Below are 16877 nucleotides of genomic sequence, written 5' to 3'. Positions count from 1 at the left end.
ATGGAATACTTAACATGAACTTGAAGAGCAGCGGCGGCTCCTCTTTCAACTGGGCACATTAAAGCTCTCAGGACTTCACACAGAATTCAACTCACTCAGCCTTTCCAGTTTGTTTTGGAACTGGTAAATTCTGTTGAAGGGTCATTAACTTTTAAATTTAACTCTTTTTTTCTTTCCGTAGACGCTGGCCATTTTCACAGCTTTTTTTAAGTTGCTGTGCGTTGTAATCACTTGGAGAAAAGCATTTTATTCTCTCTTTCCTCATTTATCTCCGATTTGTATCTCATCCAGCCATGCCAACAGTGATTAACAAGCCTTACAACCCATTAGTATAACTCAATCTCTTATAGTTCACAGCCTCTCACTGACATTCTTTGTTCTCTCTGCTCCCTTGCCTTTCTCTGAAACTTCAAACATATATGATTTTGAACTTTTCCTTGCTGTAATGACAGTCATAGGTCTGAAACATTAACAATGTTTATCTCTACACAGATGCTGTGTAGTGTATTTTTCAAGTATTTCTAAAATATTGTTTTAATTTCAGATTTCCAGCATCTGCATTTTTTTGGTTTTGGATTAATCTCTTCTTTGGTCTTGGTTTTGGATTAATCTCTTCTTTGGTCTCCTTGGTTTTGGATTAATCTCTTCTTTGGTCTCCTTGGTTTTGAATTAATCTCTTCTTTGGTCTCCTTGGTTTTGGATTAATCTCTTCTTTGTCCTTGGTTTTAGATTAATCTCTTCTTTGGTCTCCTTGGTTTTGAATTAATCTCTTCTTTTTGGTTTTGAATTAATCTCTTCTTTGGTCGCCTTGGTTTTGGATTAATCTCTTCTTTGGTCTCCTTGGTTTTGGATTAATCTCTTCTTTGGGCTCCTTGGTTTTAGATTAATCTCTTCTTTGGTCTCGGTTTTGGATTAATCTCTTTGGTCTCCTTGGTTTTGGATTAATCTCTTCTTTGGTCTCCTTGGGTTTGGGTTAATCTCCTTTGGTCTCCAAGTCACACCTGTAGATGTTTCGAGAGTTTTCGATGACGTACCTCACAAAGTATAGCCGCTGGCGAGCCTTCTTCATGACTGCATCAACATGGAGGCTCCAGGACAGATGTTCGGAGATGTTGACACCCAGGAATTTGAAGTTCTTGACTCCCCCCCCCCCCCCAACCATCCACTCGATGGGGATTGGATTGTGTTCCCCTGACTTCTTCCTGAAGTTCACAATCATCTCCTTGGTTCTGCTGACATTGAGCAAATGGTGGTGGTTGTTACACCATCCATGAGCAGGTTTATCTCTCTCCTGGATGCTTCCTCATTGACGTTTGTGCTTCTGCCGACAACTGTGGTGTCATCGGCAAACTTGTAGATAGCATTGGAATTGTGCCTGGCCACATATAAGTAGAGCGGTGGGCGAAGCCCGAATCTTTAGGGTGCACTTGTGTTAATAAACAGAGAGGCGGAGACGTTGTTTCCAATTCGTACTGTCTATGGTCTTCCAATGAAAAAGTCAAGGATATAGGTGCAGAGGGTGGTACAGAGGCCTATGGTTTGTAGCTTCATGACCAGCACTGAGGGAATAATAGTATTGAAGGCTAAGCTGTAGTTGATGAAGAGCAGCCATATGTATGAATAGCTGTTTTTGAGGTGTGCCAGAGCTGAGTGGGAAGCCAGTGATATTGTATCTGCTGTGGAGCGACAGGCAAATTGCAGTGGGTCCAGATCTTTGCTTAGATACGTGTTAATTCTGGCCATGACCAGCCTCTCAAAGCATTACATCACAGTAGAAATTAGTGCTACAGGGCGATAGTCGTTTAGGCAGCTCCCACTACTCTTAACCATATAACCACTTACAGCACAGAACAGGCCAGTTCGGCCCTACTAGTCCATGCCGTAACAAATCCTCACCCTCCTAGTCCCACTGACCAGCAGCCGGTCCATACCTCTCCTATCCATGTAACTACCTAGTCTTTCCTTAAATGTAACCAATGATCCCGCCTCGACCACGTCTGCCGGAAGCTCATTCCACATCCCCACCACCCTTTGCGTAAAGAAATTTCCCCTCATGTTCCCCTTATAATTTTCCCCCTTCAATCTTAAACCATGTCCTCTAGTTTGAATCTCCCCCACTCTTAATTGAAAAACACCTCTATCAAGTCCCCTCTCAATCTTTTACGCTCCAGAGAAAAAAGCCCCAGTCTGCACAACCTTTCCCTGTAACTCAAACCTTGAAATCCTGTCAACATTCTCGTGAACCTTCTCTGCACTCTCTATTTTGTTTATTTCTTTCCTATAATTTGGTGACCAAAACTGTACACAGTACTCCAAATTTGGCCTCACCAATGCCTTGTACAATTTCATCATAACCTCCCTACTCTTGAATTCAATACTCCGATTGATGAAGGCCAACATTCCAAATGCCTTCTTCACCACACCATCTACCTGAGTATCAGCCTTGAGGGTACTATTTACCATCACTCCTAAATCCCTTTGTTGCTCTGCACATCTCAATAGCCTACCATTTAATGCATATGACCTATTTAGATTTGCCTTTCCAAAATGTAACACCTCACACTTATCTGTATTAAATTCCATCAGCCATTTCTCAGCCCACACCTCCAGCCTTCCTAAATCACCTTTTAATCTTCGGTAATCTTCCTCACTGTCCACAACACCACCAATCTTTGTATCATCCGCAAACTTGCTTATCCAATTCTCCACCCCTACTTCCAGATCGTTAATATATATAACAAACAATAGTGGACCCAGGACCGATCCCTGAGGAACTCCACTAGTCACTGGCCTCCAATTGGACAAACAATTTTCTACCACTACTCTCTGACACCTCCCATCCAACCATTGCTGAATCCATTTCACTACCTCTTCATTTATACCTAATGCTTCCACCTTTTTTCTAACCTCCTGTGGGGAACTTTGTCAAAAGCTTTACTAAAGACTAAATAGACAACATCCACAGCTTTCCCTTCATCAACCTTTTTTGTAACCCCCTCGAAGAACTCAATCAGGTTTGTCAAGCATAATCTACCCCTGACAAAACCATGCTGATTACTCCCTATCAATCCCTGTACCTCAAAATATTTGTAAATACCATCCCTCAGAACACTTTCCATCAACTTACCCACCACAGATGTCAGACTCACGGGCCTATAACTCCCAGGTTTACATTTAGACCCCTTCTTAAACAGCGGAACCACATGCGCCACCCTCCAATCCTTTGGCACTATCCCCGTGGCCAGTGACATCCTAAATATCTCTGTTAATGGCCCCACTATCTGTCCACTAGCCTCCCTGAGTGTCCTTGGGAATATGTTGTCCGGTCCCGGAGATTTATCCACCTTTATCTTTTCAACACAGCCATCACTACCTCCTTGGTTATCCTTGTATGCTTCATGACCTCCCCACTATTTTTCTTTACCTCAACTGGTTCAATATTTTTTTCCCTAGTGAAAACCGAGGCAAAGAAATCATTCAAAATTACCCCCATTTCCTCTGACTTCTCACTCAGCCTACCCTCACTATCGACAAGGGGTCCAATTTTTGTGCACCAGGATGATTGATGCCCTTTTGAAGCAGGTGGGAACCTCTAACTGCAGCAATGAGAGGTGGAAAATGTCCATGAATACTCCAGCTAGTTTGTTGGCGCAGACGTTTGGTACACTGTTCCCTGTTCAAGGGTGAAAGCACAGAAGTAACGTGGAGGAAGTTTCGGGACCACTTGTGCTGGGTTCAGGATAGGTTTGTCCCATTGGAACAAGGAAAAGATGGTAGGAGAAGGGAACCGTGGCTGAGGAAACTGGTGAGGCAACTGGTTAAAAGGAAGATGGAAGCATGTATTAGATATAGGAAGCAGGAAAGGGTCATGAGAATTATATGGGAGCCAAGAAGGAGCTTAGAAAGGACTTGGGAGAGCTCGAAGGGGACATGAGAAGCCTTGGCATATAGGATTAAGGAGAAACTCAAGACATTCTATGTGTATGTGAAGAACCGAAGGATGACGAGAATGAAGGTGGGGCCAATAAAGCAGGCACCTTGTGCCTGGAGGCAGAGGCTGTTAGGGAGGTCCTCAATGAATATTTTGCTTCAGTATTCAAAAGAGAGAAAGATCTTGATCAGGGTGAGGTTGGAATAGAAGCAGCTTGTGTGCTGGATAATGTTGAGATTAAGAAAGAGGAAGTGTTGGATCTTATTAAAAATATCAAGATTGATACATCCCTGGGGCCAGATATTATATACCCCAGGTTGCTTTTGGAAGTGAGGGAAAAGTTAGCCAGTGCAGTAGCTATGATCTTTGAATCAACTGTGGCTGCAGGGTAGGTGCCGGAGGAAAATGGCAAATGTGGTCCTCTTGTTTTAAAAAGGTAATACAGAGTCCTGGGAATTATAGAACGGTGAATCTTGCATTAGAGGTGTGCAGACTGTTGGAGAGGATTCTTATGGATAGGATCTATGAGCAGTTGGAGAAGTCCAATCTACTCAAGGATAGTCAGCAAGGCTTTGTGAAGGGAAGCTCATACCTCATGAATCTAATTGAGTTATTTTTGAGGAGGTAACAAAAATTGATGAGGGTAAGGTGGTAGATGTGGTCTACATGAATTTTAGGTAATTGACAGGGTCCCTCTTTATGACGAGAGACTCACCCAGAAGGTTATAAGGCACGGGATCAGTGAAACCTTGGCTGTGTGGATAAAAAATTGGCTTGCAGGAAGAAAGCAGAGGGTTGTAGTGGAAAAGTATTCTGCCTGGAGATCGGTGGAGTGCCATAAGGATCTGTTCTGGGACCCCTACTCTTTGTGATTTTCATAAATGACCTGGATAAAGAGGCGGAAGGATGGGTCAGTAGTTGTGTGGATGACACGAAGGTTGGAGGAGTTATGGATGGAGCTGAAGGTTGTCAAAGGTTACAAGAGGATATAGACAGGATGCAAAGATGGGCAGAAAAGTGGCAGATGATGCATTTTGGAAGGATAAACCAGAAGGCTGAATATATTGTTAATGGTTGTTTACTTAAGAGTGTGAATGAACAGATGGACATTGGGGGTCCAAATCCATGCATCCCTCAATGTCACCACACAGGTTGATTGGGTGGTTTAGAAGGCCTATGGGATGCTTGGCTTCATTAATAGGGTGATTGAGTTTCAAGAGTAGAGATGTCACATTCTACCTCTATAAATCTCTGGTAAGACCACACAGGGTATTGGGTTCAGTTCTGGGCAACTCATTATCGGAAGGATGTGGAAGCTATGGAGAAGGTGCAGAGGAGATTTACCTGGATGTTGCCTGGATTGGAAAATAAGTCTTATGAGATAAGGTTAGCAGAGCTGGGACTTTTCTCATTGGAGCGTAGAAGGATGAGAGGAAACTTGATCGAGGTCTACGAGGTTATGAGAGGCATAAATTTTCATAAATGACCTGGATAAAGAGGCGGAAGGATGGGTCAGTAGTTGTGTGGATGACACGAAGGTTGGAGGAGTTATGGATGGAGCTGAAGGTTGTCAAAGGTTACAAGAGGATATAGACAGGATGCAAAGATGGGCAGAAAAGTGGCAGATGATGCATTTTGGAAGGATAAACGGCCAGCACCTATTTCCCGTGGCAGGATCAGCAAACATTAGAGGATACATGTACAAAGGGATGAAAGTGTACGCGAGGCATCAGGGGTAATTTCTTTTGAAATGCAGAGAGTTGCAGGTGCTGAAATGCGTTGCCAGGGATGGTGGTAGAGGCTGAAACATTAGGGACATTTAAGAGACTCTTGGACAGGCACTGGTTGGAGGGTATGGGTAAGGAAGATTTAGTCCTTATTTTTTTAGGAATATGTGGGTCGGTGCCACATCAAGGGCCGAAGTGTTCTATAACAAAATGCTATTATAGTGCCCAGCGACCCAGATTCAAATCCATCACTGTCTGTAAGGACAGGAGAGAACGCTCTCCCCATGACCTAATAGGTTTTCACTGGCTGCTACAGTCTCCTCCCAGGTTCCAAAGATATATGGGGTTAATTGGCCACATGGGTGTATTTGTTTGGCGCCATAAAGGGCTTGTTACCATGCTGTATCTCTAAAGTTTTTTTTTCACAATGCGATTTTCCTGCATAAAAATACACTGACTATAATTTGGATTTTCTAGTCCGGTTGTCACTTTGTTGATCAGAAAGTCAGTAATTTTTAAAGGTTCAAGTCATCCACCTACTCGTATCATAACAAAGCATTATGTAAGGTATTGTTAGGTAAAAACATCATGAGCTGGGAATGTAGAGGGAGTCACCCAGTGCTGGGCCGTAACAAGATGCAGTTGTGACCTTGTACTCTCAAGATAAGAGTGGGGATGACAAATTGATGTGCAAGAGGCTAGCAGAGAGGGACAGCAACAGTTTATTAATTGGACAATGTCATGGTATGATAATTTACTAAGTACGTATCCTAAGGTATATAAAAAACACCACTTGCTGATAACGGCAGAATGCGCCTTCTCCAACTAACACCGTTAGTTGCAAGTGTTACAATCCGGCAATAAAGAACAAAGAACCTTGATTTCGACTCAGTCTGGTGTTTGACTCACTCATTCATGAACAAAGCAGACCTAACAGTATGCAGTCACTATTTCAATAACAACTTTGCAGAACATTTGTGTCTTTTAAGGATACGGCATCAGCGTGCTTAACATACTGAATCCACGAGGTTGAGAATATTGAGCAAGAGATGTGTTCAAATCGTACCACAGCAGAGGGGCTATTTTAAATTCATTTAGTTAATCTGAAATTTAAAAAGCTAGTGTCAATAAAAACAATGTAATGATTGAATTGTCATAAAAGCTCCTGAGATTTAATAATTGCTTCAGGAAATGGAATCTGCCAACATTACCAAGTCTGGAATTACATACGGGCTGTTTGACTCTTAACTGCCTTCTCTGCAGGAACAAGTATGAATGCTGTTAAATGCTGGCATTGTTACTGACATTTATGCCCTGTGAATGAATATATAAAAAGCATGTTTCTTCTTTATCACCTGCTCAGTTCATCTTTCTGCATGATGACATTTTTTTGCTGCCTCTATTATTTTCCTCTCTCATTAATCACTACTTCTGCATTTCCCCTCTCGGTTAGGTTTGTCCGCAGACTGCTATACTTCTACAAACCCAGCGGTAAGCTGTATGCTAACATGGAGCTGGATCATGCGATGGGAAAGCAGCTGACGGTAGTGGGCTGCCAGTTTATTGAGTTTCTTCTCGAGTCCAATGAGGTGAGCTTGATGGAAATAATATCCTTGTTTCAGCATTTTTCAACCATTCTCAATGGGGGCCGTGGATAATTTTTTTTGTTATTTACATAGTCAGTAGAAGTATGAAAGAAACCAACTGAACTTTGCTGCTTTATAGGAAAGAGGAGCCTATAAACTTTGAGCAGAATCCTGAGTAGGCCATAGATTATAAAAAAGTAGAGAATAGCTGTGGGAAGTGCTGAGACCACAGGCTGAGGTGATGTTGATTTTAGATAGGAAATTGAAGAAATGCAGTGTGTTTCAATGGTAAGTTAAAGTTGAAGGGGATGTTTCTTTGAGTAAATAATGTTAATGATCTAAACTTTTCCAAATGGCATGTCTGAATGAAGAAGGAAATAGCTTTAAAATGTTCATCTTCAAGCAAATAAAATATGCATATGTGCTATGTTGTTGTACCTTGTGAGTTTTCACTGGATTCCAGCTATCTTATTATTGGAGGATGTTGTAGAAACCGTTATAGTTTGAACAAATGAGGAAAGCGCAGAGATGCAACGTGTATAATATTAACAAACTGGAGAGAGTCTGAAGACTAATGCATGAGGGAACACTTCTTAGTCAAACTAATATCTTCTCCAGGATAGTGAGTAGTTTAACAAAAATCCCTAAGAAGGGCCAATATTTAACTAATGTAGCCATTGGGGTTTAGGAGTGACCAGTGCACAGTTTAACAGTGCCACCTTTCTAAAGAAGCAAGAAGAGGTGAGCAGTTTGAATGGTGGAGGGATTGGTGTTGATGGATCTGAAATTGCCAGTTATATTTTTGGCTGATGCTGCACTTTTATTGTTGCTGGAGAAACCCAGCAGGTCATGCAGCATCCATAGGAGAAAGGGTAGCCTAGGCCCTTCATCGGGATTCCTGCTTCAGAAAGATGCAGAATTCAGCATTGTCTGTGATTTGTTTCCTAATGTGCAGGATGGTCAGATTTATCTGGAGGAGTTGGTGAAGGACATTGTGCAGTGGCTCTCCTCTTCATCTGGTCTTAAACCTGAGCGAAGCCTGCAAAATAATGGTTTACTCAACACCCTCAGCCAACACTATTTTCTACTTATCGGTACACTGTCTGCTCACCCACATGGGGTTAAGATGTTGGAGAAATGCAGTATGTTTCAATGGTAAGTTGCAGTTGAATTGACTCTGCTAATGAGGTAAATAAAATAATGTTGATGATCCAAACTTTTCCAAGTGGCATATCTGATAGGGAAGAAAAAAATGGTCTTAAAAGTTCCTTGAGTATTTTCTGGGTTCCACCTATTATTGAAAAAGTAGTACCAGGAACCTTTGTTTATGATCCCTTCTTTCTCCTACAACTTCTGATGTTATCCATCAAAGATTAACTGCTGAGGATCACTTCTGGTGGGCTCCTCTGGTTGATATTATGTTGTTAAATAAGATCTAGAGGCAGAAATAGCCTAATGAGTCTGCCCTGCCATTTAATCATGAGCTGTCCACTTTCCCACTCAGCCCCAATTCCTAGCCTTCTCTCCATAAATCTTTGATCCTTTGGCAAATCAAGAACCCATTAAACCTCTGCCTTAAATGCACCCAATAACTTGGCCTCCACAAGTGCCAACTTCCATTTCCTTTGCAATTATTTCTGATATTTTCTGGAGCATATTTTCCCATTTTTTTCATTGCAACCCCATAAAATAATTTGGTGTTTTCTCATTGAGCCACTGAGAATACTTTTTGGAGTCGTGGCTGAATTGCAGCGACTGTACATTGTAATACTTGCACACAGTAGGTTATAGAATTTAGGATGGAGCCATGGTAAATGGAAATGTGCTCTATCAAGTGTGAAATGATGCATTTTGGGATGTCAAATAGCGAGAGGACAAACACACTAAATGATAGGGCTGGAAGAAATGCAAATGAGCAGAGAGGCTTTGGGAGTTCCATTGTTCCCTGAAAGTTAGGGTGAGGGCCTTCAGAGGTTGGGAAATTGAATATAAAAATTGAGATGTAATGTGGCATCTTTATAACACCCAGATTAGATTCCACACTAGGAAGGATGTGGTTGCATTGGAGAGAGTGCAGATGAGAATCACCAGATATTGTCTTGGTTGGAGGACTTCAGTCATTGGGAGATATTGGCTAGGCTGGGTTTGAAGTGACAAAAGAAATTGATAAAGATAGAGCAGTAGATGTGATGTATATAGATTTTAGTAAGGCATTTGACAATGGTAGACTCAGAAAGTTATGAGGCATGGGATCCTTGGAACCTTGGAAAGACTGGCTGAGTTCTTCCAGCATTTCGGTGTGTTTTGACTATCCATGGAACCTTAGCAATTCAGAATTGACGCCTGTAAAAAGAAGAGAGTAGTAGTGAACAGCAAGTATTCTGCCCAGAGAGCAGTGACAAGTGAGGTTCTGCAGGGAACTGTTCTGAGACCCTTGTTCTTTGTGAATCTTTAGAAATGAACTGGACGAAGAAGTGGAGGGATGGGTCAGTAAGATTGAAGATGACATGAAGGTTGGAGGTGTTGTGGATAGTGTAGGAGTTGTCATAGGTTACAATAGGATGTAGTGTTGGGCAGAGAAGTGGCAGATAGAGTTCAGTACAGATTAGTGTGAAATTATGCATTTTGGAAGGTTGAACTTGAAGGTGGAATACATCATTAATGGCAGAATTCTTAACAGTGTGGAAGAACAGAGGGACTGTGGGGTCCAAATCATAGATCTCTCAAGGTGGCTGCATAGGTTGATAGTTAAGAAGGCCTATGGTATGTTGGCCTTTGTAAATCAGGGGATTGAATTGAAGAGCTGTGAGCTAATGTGGCAGCTCTGTAAAACTACACTTGCAATATTGTGTTCAGTTCTGGTTGCCTCATTACAAGAAGGATGTGGAAGCTTTGGAGAGGGTGCAAAGGAGATTTACTGGATTGTCTGGATTGGAGAGCATGTCTTGTGAGGCATGGTTAACAGAGCTAGGGCTTTTCTCTATGCCAGTGGTTCTCAACTTCTTTCCACTCAAAAACCACTTTAAGTACCCCCTAAGCTATTGGTGCTCTGTGATTGGTAAGGGATTGGAGGGATGTGGGTGGAAAGGGAAGGTTTGAGAACCACTGCTCTCTACCAATTGATACTGAAATATTTTGCTTGAGAAAAATTGTCATTGTCCCATTTCCTTTTTTAATCGTACCTAATAGCCTCGTTATGTGCACGGTTTCAGAACTCCAAAGGAAATGGGCCAATGACAATTTTTCTCAAGCAAAACATTTCAGTATCAATTGGTAGAGAGCAGTGGTTCTCAAACCTTCCCTTTCCACCCACATCCCACCTTAAGCAATCCCTTACCAATCACAGAGCACCGATAGCTTAGGGAGTACTTAAAGTGGTTTGTGAGTGGAAAGAAGGTTGAGAACCACTGATCTATGGAGTGAAGGATGAGAGATGACATAATGGAGGTCTACAAGATTATGAGAGGCATAGATAGGGTGAATAGCTGGCACTTTTTCCCAGGGTGACAGTACAAATAGCAGAGGATATATCTGCATAAGGTGAGTGGAGGAAAGTTTAGGAGAGTGGTCAGGGGTAGTCTTTTTGCACAGAGAATGGTGGGTGCCTGGATTGCATTGCTGGGTGGGTTTGGGGGGGGGGTGTCGGTAGGGAAGGTGGTAAAACCTCACTGGAATATTGTGAGCAGTTTTGGGCTCCTCATTTAAGAAGATGTGCTGATGTTGGAGCAGATTCAGAGAAGGTTCACAAAGATCATTCTGGGAATGAAAAGGTTATATGAGGAGAGCTTGACAGCTCTTGGCCTGTACTCGTTGAAATTTAGGAGAATGAGGGAGGAATCTCTCAAATATTTTGAATATTGGAAGGCATGGACAGAGTAGATGTAGATAGGTTGTATCCTATGGTGGGAGAGTCTGGGACAAGGATTGAACGGTGTCCACTTAGAACAGAGATGCGGAGGAATTTCTTCAGCCAGAGGGTTGTAAATCTGTGGAGTTTATTGCAACAGGTGGTTGTGGAGGCCGGGTTATTGGGTGCACAGTATTTAATGCAGAGATTGATAGGTTCTTAATTAGCCAGGGCTCCAAAGGTTATGGGGAGAAGGCCGGGAGGTGGGACTGAGTGGGAGATTAATCAGCGCAGGATTGACTGTCGGGTCTCTGACCCCTCTCGTGTGGAGTCGTACACATGTCAATGTTCTACTTCATCCTCTGCTGCCTTTTCATGTGTTCTCCTGTGGTTTTCCCTGTGGATTCTTTGACGATAGTGCACTTTCCCACCAAGTGTGATACAAATTACAAATTAAATTGATGTTTGAAACATTGCATGAGATGTACATTACTATTAGTAATTAGTGAATAATTTTATTATTACTGTCACCATTCTGTTAAATACAAGCTAAAATGCCACCACTCATCTCATGAGCTCCCTTCATCTTCCTCTGGGGCACCATTTTGAATGCTGTAAGTAAACCGTATTTCCCTGTCCTGTCCATGCTGTGCTTTTTAACCAAGTAAGACATCTGAATCTCTCAATTCTTCCTTTTGTGAGGGTGTGCTGTAACTGCACAAGTACAATTTTATTTTCTTTATTAACATTTTCTGGTCTATTATAACTCCCTGACTTCTCTCTGAGCCATGGGTTTATATTTTCCAGTTCATGAGGGCGTTTTGGGATCAATGAAAGTACCTCAGATTAAAATCTATGCACAGACTTTTTCAGAATATTATGGTGCAAGCCATCAGGGATTCGTGAGTTCTGCCGCAACAGAGGTGACAAATGCTGTGACAGTGTAACGGGACTTTGAAGAAGGATTACATAGCTTGATATTGAGGAAGCATTTGAAGATACTGTACAGATGTGTAGAGTGGTGAGGAGACTGCAGTCTTATGTAACTTGATCTCTTCCCCTCTCTGTAGTTTGCTCAGCCTCTGTTCTCTGAAGAACTACGACCATGTGCTAAAGCTAACAGTCTCCACTTTAGACTACAGCCGCGACGGCTTGTCCAGGGTTATTCTGTCCAAAGTCCTTACGTCAGCCACAGATGTAAGTAAACTTAAAATTGGTGAGCTAGTGTCTTTTATGTGCTGTTAATCTTTTGTGAAAACTGGCCAATCTTGAAAGTTGCATTTATTTGATGATCTGAAATCCATCTCGTCTGGAGATTTTAATGCTGAATGCAGGGGGAATAAAGGCATGCATGTGTACTCCAGTTATACTATAAATTGTTTGGCCTAACTGGGTTTATTCCTCTATCCACATTATCTTTGATATAGAAATGTTTAGAACGAAGATGGATTATTCTTTAGGACGAATTGCATAAGGTTTTCCCATGGTGAAGAACGCAGATATTTCAGCTTCCAAACTTTGTCTGCCTTATCGAAGACCTCTGTCCCACATAATAGTTGTGCTCTGGTGTGTATTTTATTGAGGCATTTTATAAGGTTCCTCATGCTAGACTGACTCAGAAAATAAGGAGGCCTTCCTTTGTGGATACAGAATTAGTTTGCCCATAGAAGGGTGGTTGTAGATGGTTCGTATACTGTGGGGGGGGGTCAGTAACCAGTGGTGTTTGGCAGGGGGTTCCGGGACCCCTCATCTTTGTGATTTTTTTTTAATAAGTGACCTGGATGAGAAAGTGGAAAGGTGAGTTAGCAAGTTTGCGGATGACAGGAATGTTGATGGCATTTTGGATAGTGTGGAGGATTGCGAAAGGTTACAGAGGAACATTAATAAGGATGCATTGGCATTTAACCAGAAAAAGTGTGAAGTAGTTCATATCGGTAGGTCAAATTTGGAGGTGTTAATGGGTGGTCTCTGAGAAGTGTGGAAGAACTGAGAGATCTCGGGTTTATGTGTCCATAGGACATTCAAAGCTGCTGCATAGCTTGAGAGTTTTGTTAAGGGGCATATGGCCTACTGGCCTTCCATGAACCGTGGGTTTGAGTTCAAGAATTGTGAGATAATGTTACAGCTATACAAGTCCTCGGTTAGACCCCATGAGAAATATGTTCATTTCTGGTCACCTCATCACAGGAAGATTGCGGATGCTACAGAGAAGGTGCAGAGAAGAACTACAAGGATGTTGCTTAGATTGGAGAGCATGCCTTCTGAGGATAGGTTGAGTGAACTTGGTCTTTTCTCATTGGAGTGACTGAGGACGAAGAATTACCTGATAGAGATGTATAAGATGAAGAAAGTCATTGGTCGTGTGAATGGCTAGATGATTTTTTCCAGGGCTGAAATGGGCACAGTTTTAAGGTGCTTGGGAGGAAGTATAGAGGGGATTTAAGAGGTACATTTTTCCACACATAGTGGTGGGTGAATGAAATGCAGTACCGGCAACAGTGGTGGAGACTGGTACAATAGGATCTTTTAAGAGACTATTGGATAGAAACAGGGAATTGAGTAAAATGGAAGATAATCCAGTAAAGAAATTTTAGGCAGTTGTTAGAATAGGTTATTGGGTTGACACGACACTGGGCTGAAGAGGATGTCCTGCTGTAGATTTCTTTGTTCTATGATAAGGTACAGCATGCTCTGTGTTGGATTAAATCAATATTTGCACCATTTCAAGAAGATTGCTCACTGCTGCCTAACATTGTTTGGCACAATACCAGAAGAAGGGTGTAAAATGAGTAGAATTCCTGAAACGTATACAAGAGAGAAAATTCCAAACACATAACAAGATAAGCAGCGGTACCAGACTTGGTTTTGGGAATAGATTTGAACAAGTGGAAATAATGGCAGTTGAAGAGCACCTTAGAGACTCTGATCACAGGTGTAAATTAGAATCAGAATTTATTGTCAAGAAAATTCAGGGTTTGTTGTCAGTATCATATTATAACCAGCTTACAGTTACTATAAAAAATAACAGTGCATGAAAAGCGAGGCAGTGTCTTTGGTTCATTGGTTATTTAGGAATCTGATGGCAACGGGGAAGAAACTGTCCTTGTGCCATTGAGTACTCGTCTTTAGGCTCCTGAACCTTTTTCTTGATGGTAGCAGAGTGAAGAGGGCATGGCCTGGGTGATAAGGATCTTTGAGGATGGAGGCTGCTTTTTAAAAACACCACCTCATGTCAATGTCCTCGATGGAGTGAAGTCAGGTGCCTGTGATGTCGCTGGCCGAGTTAACAACCCTCTGGAGTTTATTCTTGTCCTGAGAGTTGGTGCCTCCATACCAACCAGCCAGGATGTTCTCCATGGTCCACCTGTAGAAGTTTATGAGAGTCACCGGTGACGTACTGAATCTCCTCAGACATCTCAGAAAATATAGCCGCCGGCAAGCCACCTTTGTGATTGCATTAATGTGGAGGCTCCAGGTCAGATCCTTGGAGATGTCGGCACCCAAGATTTAGCGAACTTGTGAAAACTCAAAACTTGGAATATACAGACTGGTGAAAGGTAACTTTTATTAGGTGGAGATTAAGCAAAAGTGATAGGGAAACAGCTGTTTGAAGGTAAATCAGTGTTACAATGGTAGAGGTGATCACAGAAGAGATGCGTAGGTAAGAGGTTGAAAGCAGGATCTCTGGGGATCTCCTAGTGCCACGTGCTCATAAACTTAGAAATAGGAAAATAGGCCAAATAAATTCATGACTGAGGAACTGGTGCAAGGTACAGAGATTCTGGTTTTTGGATCATTGGGATCTCTTCTGGGGAGAGGTGATCTGTTCAAGATAGATGGATGGGTTGCACTTGAACCAGAGAAAGACCAACATCCAGTCAGGCATGTTTAGCAGAAGTGCGCAGGTGGGATTTTCTCTATATTTTTTATTTACAGCATGGTAGAAGCTGATCCCAGCCACTGAAATCTGTGCCATACAATTACCATAGAACCCCGTACGTTTTGAAGGGTGGGAGGAAACTGGAGCACCTGGGAAAAGCCCGTGCCATTACTGAAACTTGGCTAAGAGAGGGGCAGAACTGGAGGTTCAACATTCCAGAGTTCAGTGCTTCATGAGGGACAGTGCTGGGGGATCGTTAGTTAAGGAGGATGTCACAGCAGTGATCAGAGATGACATTACAGATAGGTCAGCCCACGAGTTCTCTATATGGAGCTGAGGAACGAAAAAGGCATGATTACCTTGTTGGGAGTGTACCCCAGGCCCCTAATAGTTAATGGAAATTAGAGGAGTAAACATGCTAGGAGGTTGGTGCCAGCTGTAGTCAAATAAAGTTGTCATAAGGGGGATTTTAACTTTCCAAACATTGGCTGGGAAAGTCATTGTGCGAAAGGTTTAGACCGACTGGGTGGAATTTATCAAATGTGTTCAGAAAAGCTTCCTCTGGCAATATGTAGTAGAGGGGCCCACATGGGAGATGGGAACGATTGATCTAACCATGGGAAATTGGAAAGGCATGTGTGGATGAGAGTTTGGTGACACGCCCATTGGTTTAATAGATTTGAGATAGTTCCGGAGAGAGATGGCAAAGATTCACCTCCAGAGGATTTAGGATCATCGTGGTCTTCTTGGGGATAGTCAACCATAGGTTAAGAGGGCAAGTCATGCCTTATCAGCCCAATTGAGTTTATGGGGGTGACAAAAGAAATTGGTGAAGGTAGGTGTGTGGAAGTGGTGGATATGGATTTTAATAAAGTGTTTGATGAAGTCTCCCATGGTAGACTCATTTAGAAAATCATGAGGCATTGGATCCAAGGAATCCTGGCCACTTGGATGCAGAATTGGCTTGCCTGCAGGATGTAGAATTGGCTTGGCTGCAGAAGGCAGAGTGTGGTAGGAGATAGAGTGAATTCTGATTGGAGGTCAGTAGCTAGTGAAGCTTTGAAGTGATCTGTTCTGGGACCTCTGCTCTTTGTGATTTTTATAAATTACCCAGATGAAGAAGTGGAAGGATTGATCAGGAAATTGGCAAAAACTGGAGGTGGTATGGATAGTATAGAAGGTTACAACAGGATGTAGATAAGATTGAGAAGTAAAATACAAAAGTCTGCAGGCACTGTGATAAAAATAAAAACACAAGACAGAGAGAGAATGGGGTTACTGGCAGAATTCTCACCGTTCTACAGGAACAGAGGGGTATTGGGGTCCAGGCCTATGGGTCCCTCAAGGTTTTTGTGCAAGTTGAGAAGGTATGTGGCAGTGGTTCTCAACCTTTTTCTTTCCACTCATATACCACTTTAAGTAATCCCTATGCCATCGGTGCTCTGTGATTAGTGATGGATTGCTTAAGGTGGGATGTGAGTGGGAAGGGAAGGTTGAGAATCATTGCTCTAGACCCAATGGTTACGGAAATATTTGGCTTGAAAAAATTGTCTTTGGCCCATTTCCTTTGGCGTTATGAAACCATGCACATAATGAGTCAATTAGGTAGGATTAAAACAGTGGTTTTCAAACTTTTTATTTTGTTATGAGCCCAGAGGACCCATAAACTCAGTAGCAATAGATATTCACCAAGACAAGTGGTTACTTAAGCAAAAGTTGCTTTTAAATTATCTTTATACATGGAAACAGAATCAAACTTTAACTTATCATCATTAATTTAACTAACCTAACTTAACCCCCTTTTAATTCTAAGTGCACGTGTATGTACTGTGTGTGTAAGTTCAGGAAAGTTCACCAGGCTTTGGTGCTTGAAAGGTAAATGGTTACTGCTCGGGAAGGTTCTTGG

The 16877-nt window shown here is 42.2% G+C and overlaps 1 protein-coding gene across 8 annotated transcripts in view; it reads left to right on the top strand.

Annotated features, from left to right (window-relative positions):
- Positions 1-16877, top strand: part of LOC138735618 (rapamycin-insensitive companion of mTOR-like) — a 265357-nt gene that overhangs the window by 144239 nt on the left and 104241 nt on the right. For all 8 annotated transcript variants that reach the window (XM_069883715.1, XM_069883709.1, XM_069883692.1 and 5 more), the window contains 3 exons: positions 7112-7247; positions 8200-8399; positions 12162-12288. In XM_069883715.1, coding sequence (XP_069739816.1) covers positions 7112-7247; positions 8200-8399; positions 12162-12288 — 463 coding nt within the window. The remainder of the gene's footprint in view (positions 1-7111; positions 7248-8199; positions 8400-12161; positions 12289-16877) is intronic.

This window comes from Narcine bancroftii, chromosome 1, assembly GCF_036971445.1.
Source record: "Narcine bancroftii isolate sNarBan1 chromosome 1, sNarBan1.hap1, whole genome shotgun sequence".
NCBI lineage: Eukaryota > Metazoa > Chordata > Chondrichthyes > Torpediniformes > Narcinidae > Narcine > Narcine bancroftii.
Note: the sequence above shows the minus strand (reverse complement) of the source record. Positions and strands in the feature narration are given on the sequence as shown.